At 44.0% G+C, this 16,375-nt stretch overlaps 1 protein-coding gene across 3 annotated transcripts in view; it reads right to left on the reverse strand.

Annotated features, from left to right (window-relative positions):
* Positions 1 to 15,848, reverse strand: part of EGLN1 (egl-9 family hypoxia inducible factor 1) — a 60,645-nt gene extending 44,797 nt beyond the window's left edge. The window contains exon 1 of one of the 3 annotated variants that reach the window (XM_058430488.1): positions 14,537 to 15,848. In XM_058430488.1, coding sequence (XP_058286471.1) covers positions 14,537 to 15,427 — 891 coding nt within the window. In that variant the 5' untranslated portion in view covers positions 15,428 to 15,848. The remainder of the gene's footprint in view (positions 1 to 14,536) is intronic. The other 2 variants (XM_032137622.2, XM_058430487.1) reach the window with 2 other exon arrangements.
* Positions 15,849 to 16,375: the final 527 nt, after the last annotated feature.

Here is a 16,375-nt window from a genome sequence, read left to right on the forward strand (position 1 = left end):
GGTCAAACTGTCATTTTTGTTTTAAGGATAAAAATGTTTGAATGTGTGAGAAAACCAGATTCAAATGACCTTTACACTGCCAGATTTCTATTAACTACACTCCACCATGGCCCTCCTTTAATCTAGTTAAAGCAACTGCTTCTCCCACGTTGATTAAATCCTTGAATCTAGAAATGTGGTTAAGGCCAAAAGGTTTTCTAATCATAAAAGAAATATTTCTCAACTTGTTTAACTCATGCCCTCTTTTGTTTTGTTTTGTTTTGTTTTTTTGAGACGGAGTCTCGCTCTGTCGCCCAGGCTGGAGTGCAGTGGCGCAATCTCGGCTCACTGCAAGCTCCGCCTCCCGGGTTCACGCCATTCTCCTGCCTTAGCCTCTCCAAGTAGCTAGGACTACAGGCGCCCGCCACCACGCCCGGCTAATTCTTTTGTATTTTTAGTAGAGACGGGGTTTCACCGTGGTCTCGATCTCCTGACCTCGTGATCCGCCCGCCTCGGCCTCCCAAAGTGCTGGGATTACAAGCGTGAGCCACCGCGCCCAGCCCTCTTTTGTTAAATACAACTCTTAAACCTTCTTCCATGTATTTGACATTTTGAGTAAATTACAGTTCGAAAACCAAATCAAATCCATGATAATTTTAGAAGCTTAAAATTTTGCTCTTGAAAATTTTACTCTGTACATCAACGTGGTATCAATGTTGAACTTTGCATCTGCTTTCTAGCTACAAGCTTTTTTCTTCTAGGTCTTGTAAGAAGGGTATATAAACAAGTCACTTTCAACATTATGTCTATTACACTGTTTTGTTTTGAAGGATTCACACACCATTGGTAGGGGTGAGAGACGTATGATATGCAGGCCCTCTCTCCCATTAGATTCATGGATGTGTAAAGTTCTATTGCAGTTCATAACCTGATCAACTGACTTTTGGCCTAAGCAACGTCATAAAACTTCATTTCACCTTTAGAGCAAACCTTTCTCCTAGTACTTGGAGTTAAAAATAGTTTAAGCCATGCTGACCTGGGCTATTTTTATCTGGAAAACAGGGACTAGAAACAGCACAGCAAGCAAAGAAAGGCAAGTTGACCACAACAGGATTAAAACTCTCACAGACTTTTTAAAAAGTCTCACTACAGTTTTAGAAATCGGATGGAAAGGTGGTAAAGCAGAGGTGAGGTACAGGGCAGAGGATTAGCTGAGGGCAATTCACTGAGTGTTAGCAAGATATGAATAATACTGTACATAACGAGCAATAATAAAAGTCCTCTGCTTAAGACAGAATAGTATAAAACCATTCCTTCCCCTGCCCTTACAGATTTCTGGAGAAGATAATTTGGGAATAAAAGGTATATAAGGTTTTTGAGAAAAGAGAGATCAAAGGACATTCAGAGTTCGGGAGGATATCTGGGAAGCAGACTTAGCTTAGACCCTAAAGGATGTAGAAGATCTGAATTGCTGGGGAGGAGTGTGGGAGTGGTAAACCAGTCAAAGAATTCACAGATGTGCTGGGAGGAGGAGAAGGGGAGCAGAAGAAGGAAAACAGTCTGGTTGAAACAGTGGTTGTATTTCAAAGAGCAGCAGCAAATCAGGGTGGATAAATGGTGTGGGCCTAAGCAGCTGGTGAGCATTAAATGTTTAAGAATCAAATTGTATCCTTAGCAAACCTCTGAAGATTTCTGAGTAAGATTTTTATGAGTGTTGGTAAATTTATATAGGATGCATATGGGTAGTACATGGAGAAAAATTAAGGGGAAAAAATTGTATAACAATCCAGATAGAAAGTGATTTTTTAAATTCTAATTAGAGCGGTGCAGTGGGAATTCAAATATAATACTTACTGAGTCCTCGATACAAGATGCTGAGTACACCAATGTTGGAAATACAAGGGTTCTCGCCTCAAGTGGCTCACAATAATAGAGGAAATGGAAATGGAAACCAACCACAGTGAAGCATCCTATCACGGTGATGGGAAGTGCCAGAGGAACAGACAGGACAAAGTTGTAGCTCTGCTTAGAGAAATAAGGGCAAGAAGCAAGTTAGAGAACCTTCTCACCACTTTCCAAATTGAGGAAATGCACAGCACTAGAAAAGGAAGGTAGGTTCAGGGACCTGCAAACAGGTTCCTGTGGCTGGAACAGAAAGTACATCGTAGTGAAATGTTCTTTATCAAAAAGTAGCAATAGACAGAATGAACTAGAAAGATACAAAAAGGGCCGGGCACGGTGGCTCACGCTTGTAATCCCAGCACTTTGGGAGGCCGAGGTGGACGGATCACGAGGTCAGGAGATCGAGACCACGGCGAAACCCCGTCTCTACTAAAAATATTTAAAAAATCAGTCAGGCGTGGTGGCGGGCGCCTGTAGTCCCAGCTACTCGGAGAGGCTGAGGCAGAATGGCGTGAACCCGGGAGGCGGAGCTTGCAGTGAGCCGAGATCGCACCACTGCACTCCAGCCTGGGCGACAGAGCAAGACTCCATCTCAAAAAAAAAAAAAAAAAAGAAAGATACAAAAAGAAAAAAAAAAAAAACAGGCTTTTGTAATAATCCAGGACAGAGATGAAGAGTGTAAATGGGAATGAGGAACAAGAGACTAATAGGAAATTAGTTTTAAATAAATAAAATTTTCAAACTGATAAAGGAAAGTATGTTCCTCTAAAACATCATGCTGTTTCCAGACTTGGAGACTTTCAATGGACTTAACTCCAACTTAACCTTTAGAAGTCTTAGCCTAATTTCTTCAAAACAAAACAAAACCTCTCCTGGCCTACAGACCAAGTTAGGTCTCCTCTTGTGTGACCCCAATAGGATCCTGTACTTCCATCTCATAAACAGCACTGGGAATTACAGTTTCAACGTTGTATTTCCCTCACACAGTTAAGACTCCAGAAAGGCAGAGAATTACTTTGACCTGGGCACTGTGGTACCCTCAGTGCCTAACAGATCAGACACTCAGTAAATAGCTGTTGAATAACTAAATGAAGTTCACAGGATCAGTTTCAAATCTGTTCCTCCATCTCCCCCATCAGACAGGCTTACCAATCCTTATTCCAACAAAAGGAAACTTCGGTCTTAATCACACTGAGTTTGCAATACTTCCAGAAAATTCAGGTGGAAATGTCTATCAGTCCTCTACAGATGCCAAAATAAGAGACAGACCAAGGAATCTTTAACAAATCCTAATAGCTGAAGTCATGATTGTTATTACTATTGTGTTATTTGTTACAGTTACAGCTAATACTAATTGAGCACTGATTATCTGTTGAGTATTTTCTCATCTGTCCTCAAATAGACCTACTGGATTAGGTACTATTATTAACTCCTATCATACTGATGAGGAAATTAATGCTTTAGTTGTTAGAAAATGTGTCTAAAATCAGAGAGCAATTAAGCAGCAGAAGAAGAGTTTCAACACAGGCAAACTAGTTTAAGAACTTGTGCTTCCATGAGTGCATAAGATAACCCAGGGGGGAAAAAAGTGTAGACTAGAGGAAAAAAAAAGAGAAGACAAACCACAGATCATAAAGAATAGTAACATTTAAGGGGCAGACACAGCCAAGGAAGAACTGACGTAAGAACTGGTATTTATACTCTTGTATGATTCCTTATACATATGGAATGGAAAGTCACCTAGTGACTTGCTTCTTGCAAAAGAATATAGCACAGATGATGGGATGTCACTTCCATCATCAGATTACAAGACTGGGACTTCAGTCTTGCCAGCAGACACTATTGCCTTTTTGGCTTCCATACTTTATTGAAGAAAGCTGCCATGTTAGGGAAGCCCACGTGGCAAGAAACTGAAGCCCTCACAACCTGCCAAGAACTTAATGCTGCCAATAACCACTGAGTGAGGCTAGAAGCAGATCCTTCCCCATTCAAGCCTTAGAAGGAGACCACAGACCCTGACCAATGTCCTGACTGCAGCCTGTGAGAAACAGTGAGGCAGAAGATGCAGCTGGACTAAGCCCAATTCCTTGTCTACAGAAAGTATGACATAATAAATGTGTGTTGTTCTAAGCTGCTAAACTTTGGAGTAATCTGTTATGTAGCAATAGATGACTAATACAAACTAAGAAGAAAAATCTAGAAATATAGATGTTCAAGTTCCTTCTACAAACACATCTTCTGACAGTCATAAGCAGAAAGTGAACTGAGCTTTAGGAAAAAAAACTACCATTGTAAGTTGACGAAAAAAGAAAACTGAAAAATATGAGGAAAAACAACTGAAAGGATAAGACCCAGGCTAGTAAATGGGTAGCCAAAGATTTTAAGGTGGGGTGGTTAACAGAGCTATTGAAGCAGTAAAAATACCTGTTCTAAGGGGTGGGGGGTGGGGAATCACTAAATTTTTTAGCTGAAAAGCAATTTTCAAGGCATCCATTTCAGAGTAGTCCTAACAGAAATCGGTAGAAGATATCACACAGGTAAAATATGTCTTGAGATAGAATAAAGGGTAATTATATAATAAAACTATAGAAGCCAAGCTCCTAGTCACCATTTATAGAGGAAAACTGGAAATATCAATATTAATAAGAAAAAATTCAGAGAGATGGTTAATATGGTTTGGCTCTGTGTCCTCACCCAAATCTCATCTTGAATTATAATCCCCATTGTCAGGGGAGGGACCTGGTGGGAGGTGACTGGATCATGGTGACAGTTTCCCCCATGCTGTTCTCATGATAGTGAGTTCTCACGAGATCTGATGTTAAAAGTGTTTAACAATTCTCCCCACCTCCTTCTGCCAGGTAAGACACGCCTTGCTTCCCTTTTGCCTTCTGCCATAATTGTAAGTTTCCTGAGGCCTCCCCAGCCATGTGGAACTGTGAGTCAATTAAACTGCTTTGCTTTATAAATTACCCAGTCTCGGGTCTTTACAGCAGTGTGAAAACAGACAAACACAATGGTCAATCTTTTTATTCCCCAAACTCATGATTAGTCCTTTTCAATTTACTTCTTAGATTTGACATTTCCTATTAAGGTGTTATTACATAAAAATTAGCCTTAAATTGAATTGAGATGAGATTCAGGTTCCTGGGTTCTGGAGTTCATGTTTCACGTTCCTGGTTTTAATTTTTTTATTTTTTTTTGAGACAGAGTCTCGCTGTCGCCCAGGCTGGAGTGCAATGGCGTGATCTCCGCTCACCGCAAGCTCCGCCTCCTGGGGTTCACGCCATTCTCCTGCCTCAGGCTCCTGAGTAGCTGGGACTACAGGCGCCTGCCACCTCGTAAAAATTATTTCATACCCAACAATCTAATGGTTACCCATACTTTTGTGACCCTCTCTCACTTTAGAATCAAAAGCAAGGCTTCCTATGCTTAAAAGTCCTGGATAGTAGGCTGGGCATGGTGGCTCATGCCTGTAATCCCAGCACTTTGGGAGGCCGAGGCGGGCGGATCACGAGGTCAGGAGTTCAAGATCAGCCTGGCCAACATAGTGAAACCCTGTCTCTACTAAAAATACAAAAAAATTAGCCAGGTGTGGTGGTGGGCCCCTGTAGTCCCAGCTACTCAGGAGGCTAAGGGAGGAGAATCACTTGAATCACTTGAACCCAGAAGGCAGAGGTTGCATTGAACCAAGACCACGCCATTGCACTCCAGCCTGGGTGACAGAGTGAGACTCCATCTCAAAAAAAAAAAAAAAAAAAGGGCCTGGATAGTACATTCTGATTTTAATAGTATCAGTATTATATTTGGTACTTTTATTTGCAATTCCAATGCCAGGCTCCACATCAAGGGGGTGAAAGGCTCATATATCACTGATATCTTCACAGATCATCCAATACAGTCCCTAAGCTATCAGTAACTTTCTTCTTCTTCACTACTTTAGGAAACTATCATATAGTCACGTGTATCGTACAGTCATGTATTGGTAAGTCAGTGGAACTATTTTTGATATTTTACGGTCATTCCATTCTTCCCAATTTTCTGTAACAGTTTTATTTTCAACAGTAGGTTTAAATGAAGATGTTTTATTTCTGACTTCATTTTGACATTGAATCTAAATCTATGCTTCCCTTATGTTGAACCATTCAATTTTCTCTAATGTTTCCCTAAAGTTCAAACTTTGTATATTTCTTTTTACGTGGATTCACAAGCCATCCTGAATGAGTGGTTCATGCAAGGAAGCACAGATATAGACAACACTAAAAGTGTTGCAAGGTTTCCTGCAATAATTCCTGTAGGCGGTTCCAGTGGTAGAGCTGATAAGAGCATACTGCACAAAGAAACCGTAAAACCTCTAGAGAACAAAGGATGGGGCTAGAAGGTCAACAGTAGTAGTAGCTAGCACAGCCAATTTGAACGAATGTGAAAATTTAGAGCATGTAACTTTTTTCTTATTGCTTGGCTGGGAAATAAGTGTCAGCAAGTTATCATAAATGGCAACACTGAAAAAGTGGGGGCAAGAGAAGAAAGGCAGAAGAGTTAGGTCAGAATAAAACAATAATTTCCTCCCAATTGCTCAAGCCAAAACCCTTTAAGTCATTCATGACTTTCATACCCCACATCTAATGTATCAGCAAATCTCATTTGATTCTACTTTCAAAACATATCCAGGATATATCCTACACAAACTGATCTCATTTCCTATCCCACTACATCAATCACATATCCTTTACTCCTTCCACTATAACCACAGTGGTTTCCTTGCTGTTTTCTGTTTGTTTTTTTGAGACAGTCTCACCCTGCTGCCCAGGTTGGAGTGTGGTGGATGATCTTGGCTCACTGCAACCTCCACCTCCTGGGTTCAAGTAATTCTCCTGCCTCAGCGTCCAGAGTAGCTGGGACTACAGGCAGATGCCATCACGCCTGGCTAATTTTTGTATTTTTAGTAGAGATGGGGTTTCGCCATGTTGGCCAGGCTGGTCTCAAACTCCTGACCTCAAGTGATCCGCCCACCTCGACCTCCCGAAGTGCCGTGCTTGCTGTTTTCTGAACACACCAAATACATTTCAAGTTAGGGCCTCTGTATTTGCTATTTAATACCATTCCTCAGAATGCTCCTCTTCCACATACCCACATAACTAATTTCCCACTTCATTCAAGTCACTATTTAAATGTCACCTTATTTTATCAATCTTATCTAAAAGAGTACTCCCTAGTCACTGTCCTTACCTTACTCTCCATCTTAATATTTACCACCAAACACGCCATGTATTACTTGTACATCTGTTTATTGACTGTCTCTCCCCACCCCTCACTTCCTCCAACTAGAAGATAAGGTCCCTGAGAAAGGGGGCTTTTTGTTGTTGTTCAGGACACCCTAGCTCCTAGAACAGGGCCTGTATGTGGAGGGTACTCAACATTTGTTGAATGAACAAATGAGTGAAAATAGTATCAAAACAGGACTCAGAAAATACAACAAAGGGTAAAGAGTACATGTATTTTTGCCTTGGTAAAGAAATGGGACCTGGGACACTGAATAAGAAAAATGAGAATTCCAAACTCATGAAAACTTTATGGTGATCTCAAGTCAACAGATACTGTCCAAGCTCTTCAGCAATGAAACTAATTGTAAATTGGTTATGGAAAAATGTGATTATGAAGTACAAACGTGGCAGAAAAGTCGAGTTTTGACTAGGAAATAAGGCATGAAATAAACTGTTGTTAAGAGAAGATTTTGGTTAACCGTCTATATCAATTTTTTTTAGAAGAGATTTAGCTGAAATAAAAGGCAAAGACAAGCTCTGAAAATGGGCTTAGTAAATTATCTGAATGCCATCATGTAGTCACAGACAATGTTCCAAGTGTGGAAACGAGGGCACAGTAGAAAAGAAGGTGGAATGTAGGCACGGAAGTAAAATCTAAGAAACAGAAACTGCCCAAGAATGTGCTAGAATAAAAGGGAGACTGAAATAGTTGGGGTAGCTTTAAAGGCCTAAAGTGAAAAATTAAACAAAAACAACTAAGCTGATAACATCAATCCAAAGGCATACCAGAAAGGCACAGGCTTCAGAAAACATGGAAGAAGAACAAAGATTTCAAGCCTGATGGGAGAAAAAAGGGAAAGTAAAACAGAAGTAAACTGTAAATCAGAAACACAGAGTAGGAAGACAGCTCCTACTAAAGAAACAAGAGAGGGTAGGCCTACTTCAGGGCAAACGGCTTTAAATAGTATCAGACGAAAGACAGATGAATAAAGAACATTTAAGGAAATTTGGTAGGAGAAAAAATTAAACTAGAATGTCAGATAAGCCAACAGGTAGAATGATAGAAGCAAAAGGGAGAAGAAAGTCTCGAATGTTCAAGCATATACTCAAAAATGGCAGAGGCCCAGTGCGATGGCTCATACCTGTAATCCCAGCACTTTTTTTTTTTTTTTTTTTTTTTTTGAGACAGGGTCTCGATGTTACCCAGGCTAGATGAAGGGCAGTGGTGCAATCACAGCTCACTGCAACCTCTACCTCCCAGGCTCAAGCGATCCTCCCACCTCAGCCCCTCAAGAAGCTGGGACTACAGACATGTGCCACCATGCCTGGTTAATTTTTGTATTATTTTTAGAGACGGGTTTCACCATGTTGCGCCCTGGTCTGGAACTCCTGGGCTCAAGCAAATCCGCCCACCCTGGCCTCCCAAAGTGCTAGGATTACAGGCATGAGCCGGCACTGTGGGAGACACCAAGGCAGGAGGATCATTTGAGGCCAACAGTTCTAGACCAGGCTGGACAACATAAGGAGACCCCGTCTCTACAAAAAAATTTAAGAAATTATCTGGGTGTGGTGGCACATGCCTGTAGTCCCAGCTACTATGGAGACTCAAGTGGGAGGACTGCTTGAGCCCAGGAGCTTGAGGCTGCAGTGAGCCATAACTGCACCACTGCACTCCAGCCTGGGCAAGTTAGACCCTGTCCTTTAAAAAAAAAAAAAAAAAAAGCATAAAGTATGCCAAAATTAGTTAAGTAGAAATATGCATAAAGTTACAGATTTGAATGAACTGAATCAAAGGTCTGTTGATTTTGTCACCAGCTCTATGACCTTGAACAAGTTAATCTCTCTGGGACTTTTTTCTCTTAAAAAAAATGTTATTTCTTCTCTTTTAAAAAAAATATGTGTAAATGCAGGAAAAGTGGTTAGGTAAAAAAATGGGTGATCATTCTAAGCCCTTTTTTCTCCAGTTTATGGGAGGGGAATGAGACAGGGAAAGCACAGAACTCTTAAAAGAAAAAACCGGAAAGACAGCAAATTTTTAAAATGGGAGAAGTGATAGCTAAGAACAGTTCTGTAGAGCGCTTTACCATCTAAAAGGTGCTTTACATGAAGCATTATATGTTCACCTCACAACAAGCCTGAGAAGCTAAAAAGACAGGTATCACTGGACACCATTTTATAAACGGAGCAACTGACGAGTCAAGAGATTAAGAAACTGGACTAAGGACACAGAAACCACAGCAGACCCAGGATCCAACCCAGATCTAATGGCAGAACCAAATCCATTATCTTTCTTTTTTTTTTTTTGAGATGGAGTCTCGCTCTGTCGCCCGGTCTGGAGTGCAGTGGCACAATCTCGGCTCACTGCAACCTCTGCCTCCTGGGTTCAAGCGATTCTCCTACCTCAGCCTCCCAAGTAGCTGGGACTAAAGGCATGCAACACTTATTTGCAAAAATAAGCCCAGCTTATTTTTGTATTTTTAGTAGAGACAGGGTTTCACCATGTTGGTTGGCCAGGATGGTCTCGATCTCTCGACCTCGTGATCCGCCCGCCTCGGCCTCCCAAAGTGCTGGGGTAACAGGCGTGAGCCACCGCACCTGGCCTCTTTCTTTCTTAATAATTTTTTTTTTTAATAGAGATGAGGTCTTGCCATGTTGCCCAGGCTGCTCTTGAATTCCTGGACTCAAGCTATCTTCCCACCTCAGTCTCCCAGTGTGTTGGGAATTACAGGCCTGAGTTACCACATGTGGCCTGGAATCCATTATCTTTCAAAGTTAAAATGATCTCTATTATCATCTCCTCCTCCTCCACCTAATTAAGGATTTGTGGGTATTTTTGTGGATTATTAGGTAGTAGATAAGAGTTACATACATACAAAAAAAAATTTTTTTTTTTTTTTTTTTGAGACAGGGTTTTGTTCTATCACCTGGGCTCAAGCAATCCTCCCACCTGAGACCACGGGCTCGCACCACCATGCCTGGCTAATTTTTTAATTTTTTTAGAGACAAGGTCTCACCATTTGCCCAAGCCGGTCTTGAACTCCTGGGCTCAAGCGATCCTCCTGCCTCAGTCCCTCAAAATGCTGGGATTATAGGCGTGAGCCACTAAGCCCAGCCTAAAAAAATCTTTTAATGTAAAATAAAATTCCTTTAGAGGAGTTAGTTTACATGTAAACTACACATCAATTCACTATACAAAATGTTTTCGCACATAGTTGATCACAATCTATTAAGACTACCCTCTCAGTCCACATGTCCCTTATAGCTGGCAGAATTACTGAAGTTGTACTATTTTCAGCCTTTCTACATACAGAATAATTCACTTTTAACTTAAATTCTGACATAGTTATAAAATCATTAAACAAGTAACTTCAATTTGTGTATCCTGGATCCCAAGCATATAAAGAGAATGGCATAAGTAGATAAAGGTTTACTTATGTATTTAGGTTTAAATAACATAAGTTTATTTTCTCACGGTTCTAGAAGCTGAAAGTCTGAGATCAGGATACCAGCATGGTCTGGTACTGATGAGGGCTCTCTTCCTGGGTCAGTTTCATTTTTAACATCTAAGAGGATTGTCACCACATCTGTTAGTGATAATAAAACAGCGGCATTTTCCTCATCCTATTCTTTGCTCTAAAAGCCATAATCAGCCAGACCTAACTAATTAACTACAGTAAGAGTGAAAAATCTTAGTAATATAATCTGCTGCTTATTAGTCCCAACCTATTTTATGACTCCTTTACGTATGTTTTAACGGAACAGATGAAGTTTTGGATTAAATTCCAAAAATATTATGTATATGATTCTAGTATTTCTATTTTAATGGGAAAATGTTTTCCTTCATAGTGGCTAAGAAACTCCAACAGAAAAGTTCAACATTTTCCCATGATCCTCACTCCTCTGCATTCCTCTTCCTCCTGTACCCCCAAAATCAAGGCACACTACTCTTCACAAAACAGCAGACCATGGTTTCTTTCTACTGGATATCACTGAGACTCTTCTTGATGAAAACAAGCATAAGCAAGGATATAGGATCAAAGGGCAGGGTAACCGCAAAAAGGGGAAAATCCCAAAAAGACTAGAGAAAGTGGAAACAGGAGCTTGGTTATATCAGTGGCTACAATTACATTTCTGTTTTTCTCCTGCATGACTTCATTTTTCCCTTGTGGTTCCTTTTTTAAAGTAGATGCAAAAACAGCGGCCAGATAAGCATGTTTGAAGTAGAAATTCAGGGGAAAACAAAGCCTACACTGAATGGGCCACAGACAATCACGTATCATCTGATTACCACGCCCTGACATAAAGAGCATGCAATATACATGATGTAAATAAAAAAGAACATCAGATTCTTAGTCAGAAAACCTGAATTTAAGTCCTAATATGCTGCAGAATTTCCATCAAGTGAACCAACTTTTCCTGAGTCCCACTTTTCTAATCTATAAAAAAAAAGGGATATAACACCTGCCTACTGCTGTGAAAGTTGAAATGAGAAAAATACTACACATTTGCTGCATATAACTTTTAAAATCACTATAATGTTATGAAGGATAAAATTCTGAATTGAAGTCCCCCTCTGCAATCACAAAAAAAAACCATATTCTGACATTCAACAGTATACTGACAAGCACATAATTCAGGTGGATAAATACAAAAGCGGCTTTTAAGCCACTATCTGAAATAAACATTGTACAGTCACCTAATAAAAAGTTTTACACAGCCCAACCATAGAGTATGATTACTCACATATAAAGCTAGTGCTATTCACCCACTTTCAACAAAATATATGTATCAAATTGCAGTTCCAGCAGTGTGCTAAATAATCTACATCTCCTAATGTTCTACCTATAACTAGCGTAGTTAAAAAAGAGCATGGGTTTGATATCTGAATGACTTAAGTTTGAACACCAGCTAGAGTTATCGTAAGTGGTAGACCTTTGCCAAGTCTGAGCTGAAAATCCCTCAAATGTAAATTAGGAATAACACCACTCGCTTCATAGAATTAAGATTATTGTGGCCAAGTGAGGTGGCTCAAGTCTGTAACCACAGTACTTTCGAAGGGCAAGGCAGGAGGATCACCTGAGCCCAGGAGTTCGAGATCAAATCATCAGCAAGACCCTGACTTTACAAAAAAAATTTTTTTTTCATTTGGCCGAGCATGGTGGTGTGTGCCTACAGTCCCAGCTACAGGGAAGCTGAGATGGCAGGATAGCTTGAGCCCAGGAGGTGGAAGCTGCAGTGGGCCATACTTACACCCTTGTACTCCAGTCAGGGCGACAAAGGAAGACCCTGTCTCCAAAAAAAAAAAAATTACTTTGATTGTATCTGTATTGACCCTAATCTGATGCCTAACACACTGTGGTTGCTCAATATACGGTGGGTGGTTATTTTGATTGCCTTCTCATTTCCACAAAGCAAACACCCTTGTTTTTTAGGAATACTTAAATTACATGTTCAAACACGATTACCAAAACCTCTTTCAGCCAAGAAGTACAATGAAAAGGAATTCCTGAATATCATTTATAGATCCTGAAGTTGTGTCCCTAAAATCAATATAAGCAGATAAAATCCAAAGAGTTTAAAGGTCATCCCTCCTTCATCCTGTCCCTTATTACCTGCTAATATGTACAGTTAGGTGACTTAAAACCCCAACAACTAGAACTCTTGAGAAAGGAGGTAGCTATTTCCTAATAGCATCCCTATGAGAAGCGTTTGCTCTAAGAGCCAGGCTGTCTGCTGTCCCTTCTCTAAGGACAGGTGAAAGCAGGAAGACAGAAGAGAAAAGAGGTCTCAGCTTAACTTGGAAAGCTAAATTAACTAAGGAAAGCAGATCAAGAAAGATTTGGGACATCTTCTTCAAGAATCCAATTTAAGCTTATGTCCCAACTATATACTTTGGTCAGTCTTCATAGCCCTATTCTCTCAAACTAATTTCTTTCCTGCTCTGGAGCTCAGGACTTTATGTTCAGATGTGATCCCTGACAACTTTCGCAAAAATATCAATGAAAATCTAGTGAAAGACCAAGGCTGAGATTTCATCAGACCCCTTTTCCTTCCAGTTTAATATTATTCAACTGTTCCTTTTTAAGACTACAAGAAATTAAGACTTGTGCCTTCATCCAGCAATGAAGTGGCAATACGTAAATCAGACTCCACATTGTATTTTTCCCCACAAAATTTTCATGTTTATAACTTTCTCACTGCCTACGTTCAGCCTTTCGGGCAGCCTGAGAATCACATGTAATGACTGTCAAAGTAGATGATCTGACACACACATACAAAAGAACCACTGGTTAGAGTCAGCGTGTGTGTACAAACATGCAACTGTGATGCTCTCCCAGGTCAATCTCTCAAAACCCACAAAATCAGAGACTGATGGTGGAGGAGGGTGGCCTGGGAGCAGCCACAAAGAAGAGATCAAGATCTGAGAAGTAAAATGAAAAAGAGCTGCAAGAGAGTTAGTTAAGGACGAAAGAGTCTACTGTTTATCATGAGGGAGGAAAGAGGGAATAGACTAGGTAGGAAGTGAAGAATCTGTGGAGGAAAAACCGCAACAGAAAAAACAAAAAGATCTCACCAAATTGGAAGGATAAATAAAACGAGCCCTCCTGCTCCAATTCCGTGTTGTCGTTTTGTTTTTTTTTTTTCCAGGAAGTTACAAAACAGTTTTCAACAGAAGGATTACATGAACAAAGCAAATAAAGGAAACTTATGCTAAAAATGTAGCCTACCTACACTGAGAGGTCTGAAAACGGAAATACTTCTTTCCCCTTTTTGTAATGGGTTTCAAAACAGTAGGAACAGGGTGAGGGATAAGAGCTATAAGAGGGGGAGAGGAGTAGCCAAGCTCTTCCTGAATATAGTCTTTCGACTAAATGCTTATTTTAAATTTACCTTTTTGTGGTCAGCCGGCAAATTCATAACTGAACACAGCGTTTGACTCTCAATCAAAATATGATGAGTGGTTCAGACACCATAGGAAATTTAAGAGCTTATGCAAACACAAGGCAGATGCAGAACCAGTCCTTGCTTTGGGTGGTACTCTAACACTCCTTCACTGGGTGGCTAAAACGCCACTAAGGTTTGAATTGTGACCAATAGTGGAATGGAAGAAAGAAAACAGGAAAGTTAAAGCGCCTACGTTTAGCCAAAAAACCATGCAATTAGCCGGAGAAGTTTGTGAACGGGCAGTAAGTGGAAAACAGTGGATACAAGGGGGCTAACTAGATAAACAGCTACTACAAATTCTGTCCCTCTTCCTTACGGGGAGCTACACAAGGAGGAGTGAGTCCCTTCTATACAGAGGAATGCTGCTTCTCAGCCTAGGCAGTTACAGTCGCAGGCAGGGGCTGCCCGCCGAGAATGGCCTGTCCAGCACAAACCCGCAGCACACTTACTTTCGTCCGGCCATTGATTTTGTAGCTGCCCAGCTTCCCGTTACAGTGGCGGATCAGGTCGTCCATGCTGCTCATGAGCAGCCCAATGGTTTCGCAGCCGGGCTCCTTGCCCTCGATCCAGGTGATCTTATCGCCTCGGATGTCCTTGGACGAGTCACTTTTCTGGCTGACCAGCTGCCCGTCCGTGAACTTCCCGGTGTCGTGCAGGGCGCGCACCTCGTCGCCGATCTGCTGTCCGGTCTCCTTGCCGAGGAAGTCGTCCACCACACAGATGCCGTGCTTGTTCATGCACGGCACGATGTACTCGAGCGCCAGCTTCAGCGCCGGCAGGGGCTTCGTCTGCCCGTTGGGCCGCAGGCCGCCGCTGGGGCTCAGCGCATCCCCGGGCGTGTTGCACGGGGGGTACAGGTTCGCCTTCTCCTGGAACAGCGATGAGCGGGCCGGCGGCTCCTCCTTCCCGAGCTCGGCTTCGGCAGCTACCGCCGAGCCCTGGCCGCCGGGGGCCGCACGAGACGGCGACGCGGCCGCCGCTGGGTCGGCCGGGGGCTTGGCCTTTGCTTTTCCCTTGGCCGCGTCCCCGGAGGCGTTGTCCCGGCGCGCCGCTGCCTTCCTGGGCTCCCGGGCCCCGGCCCTGGACGGCGGCGCTGCAGCCGGCGGCGCGGGGCCGGAGTGCTGGTGCGGGCCCACTCCGTGGCCGACGGCGCCCTCGCTGCCCTGGCACACGAGCTTGTGCTTCTTCCAGTCCTGACGCTGGTGCTCCTTGCAGCAGTAGAAGGAGCTGCGGCAACGGCTGCAGCGCAGCAGGTTCTCCATCTTCCCGCACAGCTCGCAATACTGCCGGTCTCGCTCGCTCGGGCTCGGCCCGCCGGGCCCGCCGCTGTCATTGGCCATGGCGGCGGCGGCGACGGCGACGGCGGCGGCCGAGCAGGAGGGGTGGCGGCCGGACGGCCTTGCCTGAGGCTGGGGAGCGGGGAGAGAGATAGGGGCCGTTACTGCGCCATGCACCCGCTACCCTCGCCTCAGGGAGGCCGGCACCCCGCGCCCTCGGCCCGGCCGCTTCCGAGTCCTAAGCTCCGGCGCAGCGCCGGCGGCCGCCTCAGCGCCTCATCGCCGCCGAGGGCTGAGAGAACGCGGCCTGTGTGGCGAATGGCAACCTGGACTCAGGCGCGCGGACCTGGGGAGCGCAAGACCGGCCCCCTCGGCCGCCGCCGCCGCCTCAGCGTCCCGGGCGGCCCGGCCCAGGCTGTGAAGGAGCGCAGGGCATGCGGGCGCCACTCGCTCTGCGCGCTCTGCACGTACACCACGGCCCCGCGGCGACCCGGGCGGGCGGCGCGCGAGGGCGGAGGGGGCGGAGGGAGGGCCGGGGGGAGGGCCGAGGGGCGGGGGCCGCCTGCGCTCCTCCGCACTCGGCAGGGCCGGGCCTCGGCCTCGGAGCTGAGTAGCCCGCCCTCCCTCCGCCCGGGGCGGGACTGGGACGCCGAGAGGCCGGTGCGCTACCTCAACCCGCAGCGGCCTCCTCCGGGACGCCCAGGCGCAGGCCCGCGAGAGGCGGAAAGGCGTGGGGCAGCGCGGCAGCGCCTACACCTGCTGGGGGAGGGCGCCAGTCGCAAACGGGTAGCGGAGCGAAGGCGGCGTAATCATGGCTGCGCTTCCTCCAGGCCGGCGCGGGGTGTGCGAGGCTCGCTCCAGTCAAGGTTGCAAGGTGGCTATTGCGATCCTCATTTTGCAGAGGAGGAAAGGGAAATTCAGAGAAGTAAAGTAACTTGCCCAAGGTCACGCAGAACTGGGACTGAATCCAGGAACCAGTCTCCCAGATTCCAAGGCTGTTTTTTCCATTAC

The sequence above is a fragment of the Hylobates moloch genome, unplaced genomic scaffold, assembly GCF_009828535.3.
Source record: "Hylobates moloch isolate HMO894 unplaced genomic scaffold, HMol_V3 SCAFFOLD_18, whole genome shotgun sequence".
Taxonomy (NCBI): domain Eukaryota; kingdom Metazoa; phylum Chordata; class Mammalia; order Primates; family Hylobatidae; genus Hylobates; species Hylobates moloch.